At 41.9% G+C, this 16902-nt stretch overlaps 2 protein-coding genes across 5 annotated transcripts in view; one reads left to right on the forward strand and one right to left on the reverse strand.

Annotated features, from left to right (window-relative positions):
• The window catches only part of dclre1a (DNA cross-link repair 1A (PSO2 homolog, S. cerevisiae)), a 76271-nt gene that overhangs the window by 50017 nt on the left and 9352 nt on the right, over window positions 1–16902 (reverse strand). Inside the window, exon 1 of one of the 2 annotated variants that reach the window (XM_060842110.1) lies at window positions 13561–14471. The exons of the other annotated variant lie outside the window; for it this stretch is intronic. Coding sequence (XP_060698093.1) covers window positions 13561–14020 — 460 coding nt within the window. The 5' untranslated portion in view covers window positions 14021–14471. Of the gene's footprint in view, window positions 1–13560; window positions 14472–16902 lie in introns of those variants that run through there. 2 annotated transcript variants of the gene reach the window in all.
• nhlrc2 (NHL repeat containing 2) overlaps window positions 13995–16902 on the forward strand; it is an 85944-nt gene continuing 83036 nt past the window's right edge. Inside the window, exons 1-2 of one of the 3 annotated variants that reach the window (XM_060842113.1) lie at window positions 13995–14171; window positions 14288–14452. In XM_060842113.1, the coding sequence (XP_060698096.1) occupies window positions 14305–14452 (148 nt within the window). In that variant the 5' untranslated portion in view covers window positions 13995–14171; window positions 14288–14304. Of the gene's footprint in view, window positions 14172–14219; window positions 14453–16902 lie in introns of those variants that run through there. The other 2 variants (XM_060842114.1, XM_060842112.1) reach the window with 2 other exon arrangements.

Genomic DNA, 16902 nt, shown 5'->3' on the forward strand with positions numbered 1-16902 from the left:
CTGAGAGTATTGCCCTGGTTCACAAACATCACTACGGAAAACATCTGAACCACATCCATCCTATCACGTCCTGTAAGAATTGTGAATGTTTCAAGGAGATCACCTCCCATTCCTGAAACTCGAGAGAATGCAGATCCGGTCTGCTCAATGTCTCCTCAGAAGCAAATCCCACAATTTCAGCGATTAGAGTCATGGAGATGCACAGCACGGAAACCGACCCTTCGGCCCAACTCGTCCATGCTGACCAGATATCTTAATTTAATCTAGTCCCATTTGCTCGCACTTGGCCCACCTCTAATCCCTTCCAATTGTGTATCTATCCAGATGCCTTTCAAATGCTGTAACTGTACCAGCCTCTACCACTTCCTCTGGTAGCTCATTCCAAACATACACCACCCTTACATGAAAAAGTTACCTCTTAGGTCCATTTTAAATCTTTCCCCTCTCATCCTAAACCTATATACCCTCTAGTTCTGGACTGCCCAACCCAGGGAAAATACCTTGTCTATTTACCCCATCCATGTCCCTCATGATTTTATAAACCTCTATAAGGTCACACCTCAGTCTCTGATGTTCCAGGGAAAAGAGCCTCTCCCTATTGTTAAATACAACCCTTCAACCCAGGCAACATCCTTGTAAATCTTTCCTGAACCATTTCAAGTTTCATAACATCCTTCTTATAGGAGGGAGACCAGAATTGCACACAATATGTCAAAAGTGGCCTAACCAATGTCCTGTACAGCCGCAACATGACCTCCCAACTCAAAGACTCAATGCTCTGACCAACAAAAGAAAGTGTACCAAATGCCTTCTTCATTATCCTATCTACCTGCGATTCCACTTTCAAGGAACTATGAACTTGCACTCCAAGGCCTCTTTGTTCAGCAACACTCCCCAGGACCTTACCATTAAGTGTATAGGCCCTGTCCTGATTTGCCTTTCCAAAATGCAGCATCTCACATGCCTGTGCTTTTCCAGCACCACACATTTATCTAAATTAAACTCTATCTACCACTCCTCGGCCCACTGGCGCATCTGATCAAGATTCAATTGTGTTATTCAATTGTAATACTGCTACATCTGATTCCAGCTTCTCTCCCTCAAGTTGCAGGATGAATTGTGTCATATTTTAGTCACTGCTCCTACTGGTTCCTTCACCTTCAGCCCCCTAAAGTACGCCTCAACAACAGCACCAAATCCAGAACTGCCCGTTCCTTGCTGTGGTCTACCACAAGCTGCTCCAAAAATAAAAATTTTCATAGACATCCCCAAATTCCTCTATTTTCCCAGTCCACCTACATATTCAAATTTTTCATGATTACTGTAAGAGTGACTTTCTTTAATGCCTTTTCTGTCTCCTGATTTACTTTCTTCCCCACATCCCGACCACAGCAAGGAGGCCTTTACACATCTTCTTTCAGGGTTATTTTATCTTTGCAATTCATCAACTCCGCCACACAGATTCTGTATTTTCTAACTCTATGTTGCTTCTTGCTATCAATTTAATTTCATCTTCTACCAACAAGGCAACCCTGCTCTTTCTGACCATATGCCTGTCCTTTTGGTAGGATGACTACCTTTTATATATATAATTCCCAGCCCCAAACCCTTTGCAGTCACATCTCTGTGATACCCACAACATCATACCTGCCTGTTTCCTTCTGCACCATAAGTTCACCTTGTTTCATATATTGCATGCACTTAAATACAATACCCTCAGTGCTGCATTGAGAAGGGGGAGCAGTCATAGTTATCCTGTTTTCTGCTGGCCCTGAAATTAGATTCCTGAGCCTTGTGAATCTCTACTGTACTCCATTTACAGCAAGTTTATTGTTCCTAGATAGGAAGAGCAAAACTGTACGCAATACATGAGTTGCAGGTCGCCAAGGCACGTACAATTTCAGCAAGCATCTTCACTTGTGTACTCAAATCCATTTGTGATGAAGTCCACATACGATTTGCTTTTCTAATAAGTTGTACTCACATGCCAAGGACACCAGCTTCCCTAGTCGTCACCAATTGAGAAATATTCTGTGTTCCTGGACTTCACACCCTTTCACATTATAGTCCAACTGCCATTTTTTGTCCATTTACATAGCCTATCCAAATCCTTTTGCAGCCTCCTTACATTTTTCTGACAACTTAAATTCCCACCTGGTTGTGTGCATTTAGCGAATTTGGAAATATTACAACTCACCCACAAAGCTAAATCATTTATACAGATTGTGAACAACTGTGGCTCAAGCACAGTTGTGATGCCTCAATTGATAACTGCTTGCCATTTATAAAATGACCAATTTGTACCCACTCTCTAGTTTGTATCTTTTAACCAATTCTCAATCCTTACTAGTACATTACCTCCAATCTCAAACACCTTAACTCTTTTACTAATCTCCCTTAACGAACCTTATTTAAATTCTTCTAACAATCCAAACACACATCCAAGGAATCTTCCTTTATTCTTGAGGCCAGTAATATCGACAAAATCCAATAGATTTGTCAAATATGACTTCCTTTCATAAATTAATGCCCAATAGTAACATTATTTTTGAAGAGTCCACTTAGATGAACATCCATGCTAATAAAATTTATCTGTGATTTGAACATATATGGATCTGAATATTTTTCCTACCTTCTATGTCAAATATACACCTTCCCCCACCTGAAATAACTCCACAGAAGCCAGTATTCCATCACTAAGTCACCCTTTATTTAACCATGGAGAGTCCTGGACACTGATCCAGCTCTCAGAGTGAACAGAATGTCAGGCACTCCTGTTCTTTTTTTTATTTTATTAAACAATTGCAAAACAGTTTACAAAAAACAGTTAACATTTACAGCTGTATATAAAGAAACAGCTATTTTACAAGGGAAAGGAGCAGCAAAGCTAGGCCCCAAACCTTACCGTTCAACCAGTTTACAGGGAAATGAGGACAAACCTCAAATCCCAGTTTCAAACATTACAAGACAGCAACAATAACATTGTACATAAAAAGGCAATGCAATTGCATTAAAAAAGTGCATACAATACAGACCCAGCAAGCCCCCATCCCTCCCACCTTTTGGCCACTCTAAGACAGCCCACCCCTACGCACCTTCCAGCTCTCGGTCCACCCCATGTCCCTTCCAGTTCTTGGTCCGCCCTGACACACCTTTTGACCATCCCTAGGATAACCCGCTCCGATACCCGCCCGGGGTGACAGCAGTCAGGGGGGCCTACTCACCTTCCGGCTTCACTAACCACTCTCAGCACCTTTCAACCACCTCTAGGACAGCCCGCCCCTGTACTCACCCAGAGTGACAGCGCCAAGGACGGCCTACCCGCCTTCTGGCTCTCGGTCTGCCGCTATGTACCATTGAGCTCTCACCCGCCCCGATGCACCATCTGGCTCGTGGACTACCCTGCACTCCTGTTCTTTTTTTTATTTTATCAAACAAATTACAAAACAGTTTATAAAAAAAGTTAACATTTACACCTGTATACAACAGCAATTTTACAAGGGAGAGGAGCAGCAAAGCCAGGCCCAAAACCCTCCCGTTCAACCAGTTCACAGGGAATTGAGGACAAACCACAAATCCGAGTTTCAAATATCAAAAGACAGCAACAATGACCTTTATACATAAGGCAATCCAGTTACATAAAAAAGTGCAGACAATACAGACCAGCAAGCCCCCGTCCCTCCCACCCTGCGGCCACCCTAAGACAGCCCACCCCTACACACTTTCCGACTCTCGGTCCGCCCCACGCCCCTTCCAGTTCTCAGTTCGCCCTAACACATCTTTCGATCACCTCTAGGACAGCCCGCCCCTGTACCTGCCCGGGGTGACAGCGATCAGGATGGCCTACCCACCTTCCGGCTTCACTAACCACCCTCAGCACCTTTCGACCACCTCTGGGGCAGCCCGCCCCGGTACCTGCCCGGGGTGACAGCGCTGAGGATGGCTACCCGCCTTCTGGCTCTCGGTCTGCCGCTATGTACCATTGGGCTCTCACCCACCCAGATGCACCATCTGGCCCGTGGACTACTTCTGTTCTTTTTTAAAAAATTTTTTTTGGTTTTTTTTTTTCTTTTTCTTATTTTTTTCCCCAGCACCCACGTTGTGTGTGTGCAGCTGTGAGACACAGTGAGAGACACAAGGTGTACGAATCTTTATTCAATTTCCACCACTAGGAAGATAGGAAAACATCGGAGTGGCCAGTGACAAGCAGTGCCCTTCACAAAAGGCAATGCTGTGTGATCAACTACTCCTATTCTTATTTGTCAGCCAAGGCTCTCTGATTGGACCAGATTTACAGCCCCAATGAGGGTACTCATGCTCGAGGAGTCCAACTGGCTCACCTCATTACAATCACTACATTCCTCCCTCTCTTGTTTTGTAGTTCCTCCTGGGGGGTTTTAGCACCGGGTCTAACTCTGCCTCAGGTATAGGCAGTGTGTAATGCACAGTAGCTCGCCTCTTACATCCGGAGCTTCTCAGCAGAAATTCATTCTCTTCTTCAGGAGGCAAAGGTGTCAAAGAGGTGACATCCGTTGTGTCCATCTCAAATTCCAATACTTCACAGAGAGCAAGAACCCATGGGCTCCAGAATAGTCGGAACTGCTGTGAAGGAGCTGGACACATTTTGTTCCCATACTGTTTGCAGCTTTCAAATGGTCCTTGCGCTTGTTCAGGACTGTTGCACTTACAGAAACTTTATACACCAACGGACCTTACCTCTTATCCATGCAAAACATTCCTGTGGTTCCTACACCAAACTTGGTCCACTAAAGTAAACTGTCACTCTAGCTTAGTGGAGTCTCGTGTCCAACACTGTGATCCTGATGCCGTTTCACCCTCTTCCCCAAGTTCAGGAAAATCAGTTTTAACCTGGTGCAGAGTCTTCGGCCCATTAGAAAAGTCTGCTGCAGCTATCTCTGTAGTTGCACAAGCGATTGTCCTATAATAAAATAGGAACTGGGACGATTTAGTATGCAGTGAAGCTGTAGGCTGTTTCTTAAGTTTGCCTTTGAACTTTGGATTACTCTTTCTGCCAGACTACTTATGATGAGTAGTATGGAGCTGTCCTTACTTGTCGAATGCTATTCAACTTTAGGAAATATTTGAATTCCCTGCTGATAAGTTCACAGTTATCTGTGACCAACACATCCAGGAGTCTGTGTTTTGCAGAAGATGCACAATTGTAATCCCCGTGTTTGACGAATGAACTCTATGCATTTCCAGCCACTTGGACAGGACATCCACAATGACTAAGAACATTGAGCTGCATAATTGACATGTAACCAAGTCTGGGGTCTACCTAGCCATTCCTAATAATGGGAGGAAGTTGCTGGCGGTAACTTTTGTCCTTATTGGCACTCTGGGCACTGCCCCATCAACACACCTACATCTGCATCCAATACTGTCCCACTAGACAAAACTTCTCAAATCTTCATTTTGGAAATCCCTGGATGACCCTGACAGAGTTCACGCAGTGTGTGGCGGTGCTTGAGCCAATCACTCTTACTCCCCATAATAATATGCCGTCCTCTACTGTGATCTGATCTCTCCAAATACAAAGAGATTTCAATTCTGGTTGTGACAGCCCTTTGATTTTCCTCATCATCACAAGCTGTTTCAAATTTGTCAGCACCGGATCTTTCTGCATCCAAGGTATGATATTATCAGCTATGACTTGAAGTGTATCCAGAAAACTTAAAACCATTATGGACTCTTGCAGTGCCACATGTGGTGTATCTGCCACAAGGAAGCGGCTCAACATATTTGCATTTGCTACTTGGCCTCCGATGGTGTTCCAAATTGTAATTATACTCACTTAATATTACAGCCCACTGCTGAATTCAACCTGAAGTTATAGGTGCAGGACATTATCCTCTTTAAGTAGACATAGTAGGGGCTTGTGGTCCAATTTTCTTACACATTTACAGTCGTAAAGGTATTGCTGGAACTTCCTGATTCCAAATATGGCCACCAAACCTTCCTTCTCTATCGTATTTACGCTCTGCATTAGCCAAACTCCTGGATGGACACACTATTGAGCATTCCTCTCCCTTGGCCCATTTATGAGTTAATATCACCCCAATGCTGTATAGGGAGGCAATGCATGTTAATACAGGCCTTGCTTGGGATCATAGTGTGCCAACACCTTAGAGGATGATTGCTGTAGCTATGCAACTATCTCCAAGGCTGACCCTTTTTTAACTAGGAAGGCCAGTTTATGTAAGAATTTTCCATTATAATTCACCAGATCAAGGAAAGACCTAAACTCCGGTAAAGACATGGAAGCTAGGGCACGTTCAATTGCCCTCACTTTATCTTCCAGTGGGTATAATCTTTGTAATCTGAGTAGGTCCCTTGGGGTGCCTGGAACACGCATTTTTCCTCCTAAGGTGATGCCCACCTGGCAGAAATGTCTAAGAAATTGTTCCTTATTGGTTTTCCCCTGTTATGAGCATATCATCTAGATAAATGGTGACCTGGATACACCTTGTAAAATGTTCTCCATCATTCACAGAAAAATTGTAAAGGATGCCAACACTCCAAATGGCAGTCTTGTACATTGGTATAAACCCTTATGGATATTAATTGCAGCATACCTCTGCGAATCCTCAACTAACCACAATTGCAAGTATGCATGGCTCGTGTCCAGCATTGTGAAGGACAGCACCCCTGCCAGCCTTGTAAATAAATGTGAGGGATTGGGTATTTATCCAGCTGTGTAAAATGGTTTACTGTTCGTTTAAAATTCCCACAAAGGCAAACTAAACCATTGAGTTTCACAATTGGGACGGCCAGTGCTGCAAACTTGACTGGGTCTGATGATTCCTTTGCTTTCCAGTCTTCTGATTTCTGCCTCTACTTGTGTCCTTGAGGCAAATGGCACTGGGTGGGCCTTGCAGAATAGTGCATTTGTTTCCTGGTCAATATGCAAAGTGACCTTGACTCCTTTATTAACTAGATCGTTCTGAAAAAACTTCAGGGTATTTAATTGAGACTTCACTCAGGCAGACATTTTCTAATCGAAAAATGTTGACTAGACTAGTTAAATCTTCCTCAACCTATTGCCCCATCAAGCTGGGGCCTGACCCTTTTACTACAATCAATGGAAGTTAAACTAGCTTCTCCTCATAAGAGACTGGAACTGAACTTGTAGCCTTAATCTGTAAAGGTTCCCCGGGGTAGTCCTCAGTCTAGCCGAGATCTTGGGCAAATTCAAGGGTGGGAGTGTGGAGCAAATTTTCATCATCCATCATAGAATCCTTACACTGTGGAAACAGGCCATTTGTCTCAACAAGTCCATACTGACCCTCCAAAGAGTAACCCACTCAGACCAATTCCCCTACCCTATACTCTGTGTTTACTCCTGACTAAAGCACCTAACCTACATATCCCTAAAACTATAGGCATGGCTACTTCACCTGACCTGTACATTTTTGGATTGTGGGAGGAAACCGGAGCACCCAGAGGAAACACACACAGACAGCAGGGGAACACACAAACTCCACACAGATAGTTGCCCAAGGCAGGAAACAAACCCAGGTCCCTAGTACTATAAGGCAGCAGTGCTAACCACTGAACCACCAAACAATCATTTTGTTGAAGACTGGTTGTGTGATCACTGAAATGGCAGCGCTGGTATTGATCTCCATTGGAACTGGGTGACCACCTAACCAGACGTTTATTTTGATTAATTCTGGATTTGGATGTTGCTAAACAATTTAACTGCTCCAAACCAGGTGCAGCTGGACCCTAAAGGGTGCACACTCTCCTGGACACTGTCTACGTGTTCTCTTACTCCTTTTAGGTCGAATGGAACTTTTCTTTTGGCTGTCTCGAGTTCGCACACTGGCAGCAACTACAATGACGAAAATTTTAACCATATGCCTGAGGCTTGGCTTTGTTGTGGAGTTCTGCTTTCGGCTGGCCTAGAGTCCCTCTGTTTAGGATATATCCTGACTGAGGCTATGCGATTACCTTCACTCAAGTGGTGTTCCTCAAGCTCAGTTGGACTGATAAGGATGTCCACTTCCATCGGAATATCATGTAACTCACTTGCTCCATTTGCCCCATTTTACAATGATAAAGCTAATTGTAGTGTCTGCTTGAAGTCCAGTTGTGCTTCAGCTATTAGGTGTTTTTGCATGGTTACATCATTAATCGCACTCTCGCCACCACTGAAAAAAATTCCACAGAGGCTAGTATCTCATCATCAAGTCACCCTTCATTTACACATGGAGAATCCTTGACACTGATCCAACTCCCTCACCCGTATTTTTTTTTTATTTTTGACACTCCTATTCTTTTCTGTCAGCCAGGTCTCCCTGATTGGATCGATTAACTGCCCCAATTAAGAAACTTATATTCTATAATGTCCAGCTGGCTGACCTTGTCATAATCACTATATCACCCTTCTTAAATAGTGCTCCTTTCCAGTCTGCAGGAACCTTTCCAGAATCTATATAATTCTGAAAAATAATCACCAATGATTCATTAACTCTATAGCCATCTCTTTAAACACTCTTGGCGGTAGCTTATCTGGTCCAGGAATTTACTAACATTCAAACCAGTCAGCTGTTCGAGGACTACTCTTTATTAAGATTAATTTCTTTCAATTCCTCAGTTTCATAAGCCTCTTGGTTGTCTTGCATTTATTAGAGATTTTCTTAATCTTCCGTGAAGACAGGGACAAAGTAATTGTTTGGCACAGCCATTTCTCTGTTCTCCACTATAAATTCTCCTGTCTTCATATTTGTCTTAGTTAACATTTTCTTTTTATATACCTAAAGTTTCCAGGCCACCTTTGTGTTTCTCGTTAGCTCACATTCATATTCTCGTTTCCCTTTCTTTATCAGTTCCTTGGGAATCATTTGTTGGGACCTAAATTACTCCCAAACTTCAGGTTTACTACTTTCTCTGACATCCTTGAAAAGCACTTCTTTTGTTCTACTGCAAAGGTTAGCCATTGGAACAGGAGTAATTGAGCCCCTTGAATTTTAGATCATGCCTGATCATCTACGTCAAAGCCATATTTTTGTGCTATCCACATATCCACTGAAGTTATTAGTAATGAAAATCTATCAATCTCTGTCTTGAAGTTTATTTAGTGGCTCAACCTCCGCAGCCCTCAGGGATAATTACTTTCAAAGAGTCACTATCCTCTGAGTCAGCATCCTACTAATCTCCATCATAAACAGCCCGCCTTTTATTTTGAAACTGTGATCATCGGTTCTCGACTCCACAGCCAGGGGAAACAGCCTTCCTGCATCCTCTCTGTTTATCCCTTAAGTTTCTATGAGATTGTACGTCAATGGTTTATTCATCTTTCTTAATGAGTGTTTGTGCTTTTGAAAAATGCATATCTGTTGAAGACTATGTAGTTACTTTTTTAAACGCTACCATTCTCTGTCAACATCAAATCTTTTAGTGTACTTTCCCAATCCACCTTGACAAACTTTCTCCTCATACTTTCAAAGATTCCCCTTTTCAGATTGTAAGACCTAGGTCAAGAATAATCACAATCAACCTTCATATGAAATTCTACCATATAATGGTGACTATTTCCCAAAGCTCCTTTATGCAAGTTATTAATTAGTTCTAATTACACAATACTAAATATAAAGTAGCACGATCCTTAGTTATTGCCTCAGAACCCTTTTGTACACATTTCAACGCTGTATCTTATAGTATTAGCACTGGTTAGGTTTCTCCAAACTATATGTAAATTCATGTCACCAATTATTCCTGTACAATCCACATTACTTGGATCTTCAATTGCCTCATTTATTTTATTTCCAAGATTACCACTACTGCTTGGTGGCCTATAAATAACCAATGTTTGCTGCTCCTTGCTATTTCCTAGATCCATCTAGATCAATTCTAGATCTTAATCCTTCAATCTAATATCACTTCTCAAGAGCGTACTGATCTTGTTCCTTATGAAGAGCACTACCTCTCTTTTTGTATATATCTTCCTAAATAACAAAAATTTTAGGATACAAAGGAAGCTCGATTATCTGAATTTTGAATTATACGAACAAGATCGCTTGGCTAAACTGTGTTATCTGGCATTTGATTATCTGAACATTTGGTTATCTGAACAAAATACTCCCCCCCTACCCCCCCATATCATTCAGATAATCAAGGTTTCTCTGTATTCAGTTTACAACTGCACTTGCCCTGTAGCTGCATCTCTGCGCTGGCAATTTCAATAACCATATCTTAATTTGTGTCTTCAAATACTCAACCTTGCTGTCAATGCTGCATGCATTCAGATACAGTGACTTTAATTCTGCCCTTTTAACCTCATTCTGCATTCTGATGCAATTTGATGTTTGTTTTATATTTGTCGGTCTTCTAATTTCACCAATTACATTTCTACTTAGCGTTACCAGTTTTGCTTCTCTTCAGTCCAAGGGATCCCTCCCTGGTTCCACTCCGCCTGCATATCTAGTTTAAACCTTGCCAATAGCATTAGCAAATCTCCTTGCAAAGATATTATTTTCAATCCTAAGTGCACCCCATACACTGCATCAGGGTTCCAAGTGCCCCAAAACCAATCCAACACCTCAGAAATTATGTTTCCAGCCTACACTATTTCTCTAATCATGTTTTCTGTTGCTTATTTCTCAGCTCCTATGCTCACTAATACATGAATAATCTGAGAATACTTTTTATTGGGTCCTGCTTTGTAATCTCTTCTTATTTCCATAAAATTTGCTTTCAGGACGTCATCCTCCTCCCTATACTGCTGATACCAACATGGGCCATGGTCTCTTGCTGCCCACCCTCTCCCAGAAAAAGAAGGTCCTGCAACCATTCTGTGACATTCTTGACCCTGCTGCCAGGGAGGCAATATACCATCCTTGGACATGTACACGGCCGTAGAAATGCCTGTTCTTTCCCTAACTATTGAAACTCTTATTACCACTGCTCTTTCACTCTTCTTCCTTCTCTCCTGTGTATCCGAGCCATCCAAGGACTTGGCTGTGACTGTACTACTCCAACCATATCCAAAACACAAAAAATTATCAAACGATTAGTCGCATTCCATCTAAAAGATCTGTAATTTTCCACTGAGTATTAAGCACTTTCTTTTGAAAGTTATTACTGATTCTGCATTCTAAATTCTAATTTTCTTTCCTCACGTCACCCATAGCCAATTACTCTTTCAAAATACTTCACGATTTTGAACACCTCGACCAAATCTCCTTTCTCCTGCAAGGTAAACAACACCTCTCTATGCAGCTTCATCTTTTATCATTGGTGCCATTACTGCACTCCTTGACACCATTCCCAAATTGTGGTACCCAGAATTGGCCGAACACTTCTATTGGAGCTAACCAGAGTCTCATGAAATTTCATCATAACTTTCTTGTTTTTGCACTCTGTGCCTTAAAGGAACGAATATGCTTTTTAACTGGCTTCTCATCTTATCCTGCCACAAGCAATCTCATTAAAATTAAGCAACAGTTTATATTGTGTCTCCTCACATATCCACCAAAATGGATCACTTCACATTTCTCTGTTAAGTTTCCACATTTTTTAATTTCATCAGTTAGTCCATATCTGCCTGAAGTGCAATACTATTCTCCTCACAGTTTACTATATTTTCAAATGTCATGCCATCTACAATCTTTGAAATTACACATGTCTAGGTCCAGGAGACATAAACGCTCACCACAATCAGTTGCTTTCTCCCCTTAGGCAATATTGCATCCACGCAACCACTGTCTCTTTAATCGCAAAGTATTTAATTTTGCTATCAAATCTCTTTTAAAATCCATACACATATCGTTTGCACTACCCTCAACCACCATTCTATCATTTCAAGCTCATCAAACACAATTTAGCTCTGCTGGATTTCATTTATTAACCAATATTGTTCCAAACACAAGTTAATTTTGTTTCAGATTAATGTTTCTAAAATGCTCCCCATTATGATTTCTAGGCAGACTGGCCTTTAAATGTCAGTTTTAATATCTCTACATTTTTTAAGAAACAGGTTTGTAATATTTGCAATCTTTCAGAGCACTTGCTCCATTCTCTTCTATAATTGGAAGACTGTGGTCAGAAAATCCTTGGTCTCTACTATTACTTCCTTCAATAACCTAGTATGCAAACTCTTCAGATTGGATGTTTTATTCTACACTGAATGCTGAAACTTTTCTTCAGATATTTCTCTTTATCTATTTTAAACACTAGCCACATTTCTCTTCTACCTTCTCCTTTACTCTGACAATGGTAGAAATCTTTTTAGTGTAAATAGATGAAAGTACTCATTTTGCACCTCAGCTCTGCCCTTTTTCTCCTTTTTGATCACAGATCATCTCTGCTCTCCTCCGAATACCCTTGGACTACTTATATTTTATATACTTTTGACCTACCTGTAATCTTTGAAAGAACTGATCATATTGTTTTTTTGAATGTCTTTCCTCAGTTAGCCAGGCCTTGGCCATTTTGATTCTATTTAACCAGTCACAGCTACAGAATCATCTTAAATGACTTATGTTCAATTCTCATTGTTACTTGTTGAGTCCCTCATAAATTTGCATTTGACCCATTCCTAATTTTGTTCTATGTCATCCAAAAGCATATCAGATTCCATTATGTATTCCGTCGATGCTCATCACTTCTTTTTAATGTTTCCATTACATTTAATTTTGTTAAGCTGCTTTTCCAGCGTCTAGTACTGGACAAGAAGTTCCCTCCAAGTAAATATGGACCAAAAGTCTGCAACTAAAGTTACTGTCTTCAGTCCCTGCTACAACCTCTGGTCCCTAAGCAATTACTATCCATCTTCCAGTAATTTTCTGACACTGCAGCAAATGTCTGCAATTTTAATGTTCTACCTGAATGAGCTACATTGTCTTCATCACAAAGACTGCCTACTTCTAGATCATTGATATCACCCAACTCCAGCTTTGCCTCTGCATTGAGACTTTTTTGTTCATGCATTACCTAAAAAGGAAGAACATGCACGATTATCGGAACAAGGCAACAGAATTGCACTTGGTGAAACACCCATTCAAAAAAAGCGATGCAGACATGATGGGCTCAATGTAATAATTGCAATATGACAATTCTATAATTTTAAAATTCCTCATCCAGGTGTGCAATGTTTTTATTGGCTTGTGAATGCTTCCAGGTCTACAATTCTCCATAGGTCCCATGTTCCTCCTATTCTGGCTTTTAGATTTCCCCAGTTTTGTTCACCCATGTTTAAACAGCTGTTTCTTCAGTGGTCTTAGTACGATTTTGAAATCCCTTTTTAATTCCAACCTTAAGATGTCTTTTTAAAAAGTTTTCAGTCACCTATGCCAGTATCTCCTTATGTACCTTGCAATCACGTTTTGTCCTATAATGCTCCTCCTCAGCTTTTCGGCAATTTTACTGTTAAAGATGTTATATTAATGCCAATACAAAGAAAAAAACCAAATCTAATCAATACATAAACACATCCATTTTAATGAATTAGTAAATATTGACTTAACATCGTTAAAATTCACCTTCACACATTGAAAACATCAAGGCTGCAAAACTCGCACCTATTTAGCAACTCACCAATATCTGTGCAACCTGGAGTTTCCAAACACTCTGCAACATGCCACCGGGGGGTTTCTATCAGCAATAAGGAGAAGGGCATTTGACAGATTGGGCAATAGCCGTCATGGGCAGGCTTGGCCTTTGTGGGGATTTGTTTGCCCTCGGAGACATTAGGGAATTCAACCTTGGACAATGGTGTGCGTGCGGCTGGCTGTGGAGATGACTTGCTGGCATTTGATGCAGAAGAGGACATTTCCTGACCAGGGGCTGCCCTCACGCCTCTCGGCGATTGATCAATGGACACCCTTTGAGAGTGGCGCTGTGATCTGGCTCTTTTAACCCGGCTCCTCAGCCGGGCAGACTTGCCCCCGCCTGCATGAACACGGGGAGGACTATTGCCGGCTTCTGTGGTATTAACAGGCCGCCTCCGTTTCCCGGCGGACTTATAGCCCCAGATAGCCTCTTCCTCGGCGCTCATAGCGCAGCCGCGAGCGGGAAAGGAACGCCGAGCCGTTAAAGCTCAGTGCTCGAGCTCCCCAAACCCTCCAACTCAGATCCGCAAATTCGACACCATTTCTCGCCGCAATTCAGCAACAACAAAAAATAAATTGGGTTATGTTTGAGTTACGGTATGCATTTGTGACAAATGTACAGACGCATATGATTTTAAACACAATTAAAGTTTAAGTGATGCGCGAGTAGCGTAGCGAATGTGGTGATCGGCGCCTCTGTTCTTGACTTGCAGTCTGCACGGTCGTTGCTATGGCGGGTGTCTCTGGAGCTCAGGCTCAACTGGAAGCCGCACTACTGGAAGCTGCTGGCCAAATCCAGAAAGAACAACTCATCCTTCAATATCTTGGAAAGATAGATGGCGGGGAGACCGAAATAAAAGCCCCTGAGTTTGCTGAAGGTAAAAAGTTCCCCTCTTTCCCCAGGACATCACAAAGGAAGGAAGGAAGGGATGAATCGGGCTTGCTGGTTTTTAAGAGGGTCGCCCTGTACCTGAATTGGAACTTAAGTGGGGATATATGTCACAATCGTCTGGCAGTGTAGTTTTCATATACTGGAGTCACAGCTGGGAAAGAAAAAAAATAGAAAAACTTATTTATTTTTCTTTAAAAGTATACTAGGCTTCCGTTGTTGAAAGTTTCCGTAAAGTTCTTCTTTGCAAGTTACCATGTTCTTGTCTGGCATGAGACTAATTGAAATCAAATCTGTACAGACTTAAATTCATGGTCAGGAAACTTTAAACGTAACATCATCCATGAATACCCTTCGTTATTGCGAGATAATATGTTGCTTTTAAGGTTTCCTGTTCACCCAATGTCTCCGTGTATCTGTACAGACTGAAAAGAAGACGCACTGTTCCTTCTGCGCTTAGTCGTAAAATATTGCACGCTATATCTCTCGTCTTGTTCATTAACACTACATAACCTCTTCCTGTAAATGTGTCTGCGCAAAATGTGATAGCAGCATCAGTCGCCTAGTGTTTTGCGCAAAAGCTGCAAGTATCTGTTCCATATCACACCCATGAGGGAGAGGGAAGAGACACCGAATAACATTGTGTAGAATTGACCTTAAAAGGTGAAACGTCACTAAACAGGGCGAGGAGGTTTATCGTGGGAATTTAGCTGTAGTTTCATTTTATCTTAACTTCAATAAAGTATAAACTACTCTATGTGCAAGTACTGTACTAATTCACTTATTGTGGTATCTGGCTTCATTTTAACCTGTTTAAGAAGTCAGAAAATAACACTTTTGTTTTTCCACACATTTGGCAGATGACTCCAATTATATGTTACTCTGGCACAATTGCAAGAATGCCAAATTTCAAAGATCACAATAATTTATAGTACACAAAAATGAGTGCTGACTGATTAGCAAATTAACTCCCGAGTCATTGCCAAAATGAAAGCAACATGATTAGAATAGATTCCTACAGTGTGGAAACAGGCCTTTCGGCCCAACAAGTCTACACCGACCCTCCAAATAGTTACCCACCCAAACTCATTTCCCTCTGGCTATGGCACTATGGGCAATTGAACATGGCCAATTCACCTGGCGTACACATCTTTGGACTGTGGGAGGAAACCCACGCAGATACTGGGAGAATGTACAAACTCCACGCAGATAATTGCCCAAGGCTGCATTTGAACCTGTGACCCTGGTGCTGCGAGGCAGCAGTGCGAGCCACTGTGCCACCTCTATGAACTATTGGCTCTCGGGTCTTGAGACTCTGGCTTTCGCTTTGTGCCAGTGTCATCTAGCCCACTTTTCCTCCATCAAACATTTTCCCAAGCCTCGACCCCAGCATTCCCTCTAATCTTATTTCCAACTGCACAGATCTCTGAGAAGTGTGTGCAGTAGTGACTTCCATCAATACCATAATAAGTACATTGAGTGCTGTCCATGGAACTTTGGAGCAGCTGTGCATAGGGAAACATTGCTGCATACCCTAAAATCCAAGCCCTTCCCTCCACCATTTGCTAAAACTTAAGTGACAGCGGTTCCCATTCTTGCTTCCTATAACAACTTTACCCCACTGGGGGAGCATTCAAGTGTGAGGCAACCACACCTCAAACCTTGTTCAGGTGCACAATAAATACAGGCAATTCTTGGAAGAGGTTTTGAGGACTCATCCACTTCATTAACAGATACTGCATGCCATAATTAAAGTCAGATATCTGATGAAGAAAAATGGCATCAGAGTGTATCACCTTTGAGAAGGCCCAGTGTAAAGGTATAATTGCAGAATCTGAAGACGGACAGTCACTATCCAGATTTGGAGCCTTAAAGTATTAGGTGGTTCCTTGGAATTTGTAGTCTCCTCATTGACTCCATATAACATTTCTAATCTTATCTCCTGCCATAATCGTTTTACTCTGATAACTGTTCTTGCCTCTAATGAACATATACACTATTTTTGTCAAAGCCAGCCGAGTCAAAGCGCAGTCTGAATAGCATGTTTAGATTAGATTAGATTATTTACAGTGTGGAAACAGGCCCTTCGGCCCAACAAGTCCACACCGACCCGCCAAAGCGCAACCCACCCATACCCCTACATATACCCCTTACCTAACACTACGGGCAATTTGGCATGGCCAATTCACCTGACCCGCACATCTTTGGACTGTGGGAGGAAACCGGAGCACCCGGAGGAAACCCACGCAGACACGGGGAGAACGTGCAAACTCCACACAGTCATGTTGTATAACCTGTGACGATACTATGATTTTAAGAGGTGAACTTCATCCTTTTTTTTAATGAAGAAAGGTTGAGCTGGAGATGCCAATAAGTCTACTTGGCCACAAAAGTAAAAGGTTTGTGAAGCCTTGGGTTTTTTAAAAACGTTGGAACAAT

This window comes from Hemiscyllium ocellatum, chromosome 22, assembly GCF_020745735.1.
Source record: "Hemiscyllium ocellatum isolate sHemOce1 chromosome 22, sHemOce1.pat.X.cur, whole genome shotgun sequence".
Classification (NCBI taxonomy): Eukaryota; Metazoa; Chordata; class Chondrichthyes; order Orectolobiformes; family Hemiscylliidae; genus Hemiscyllium; species Hemiscyllium ocellatum.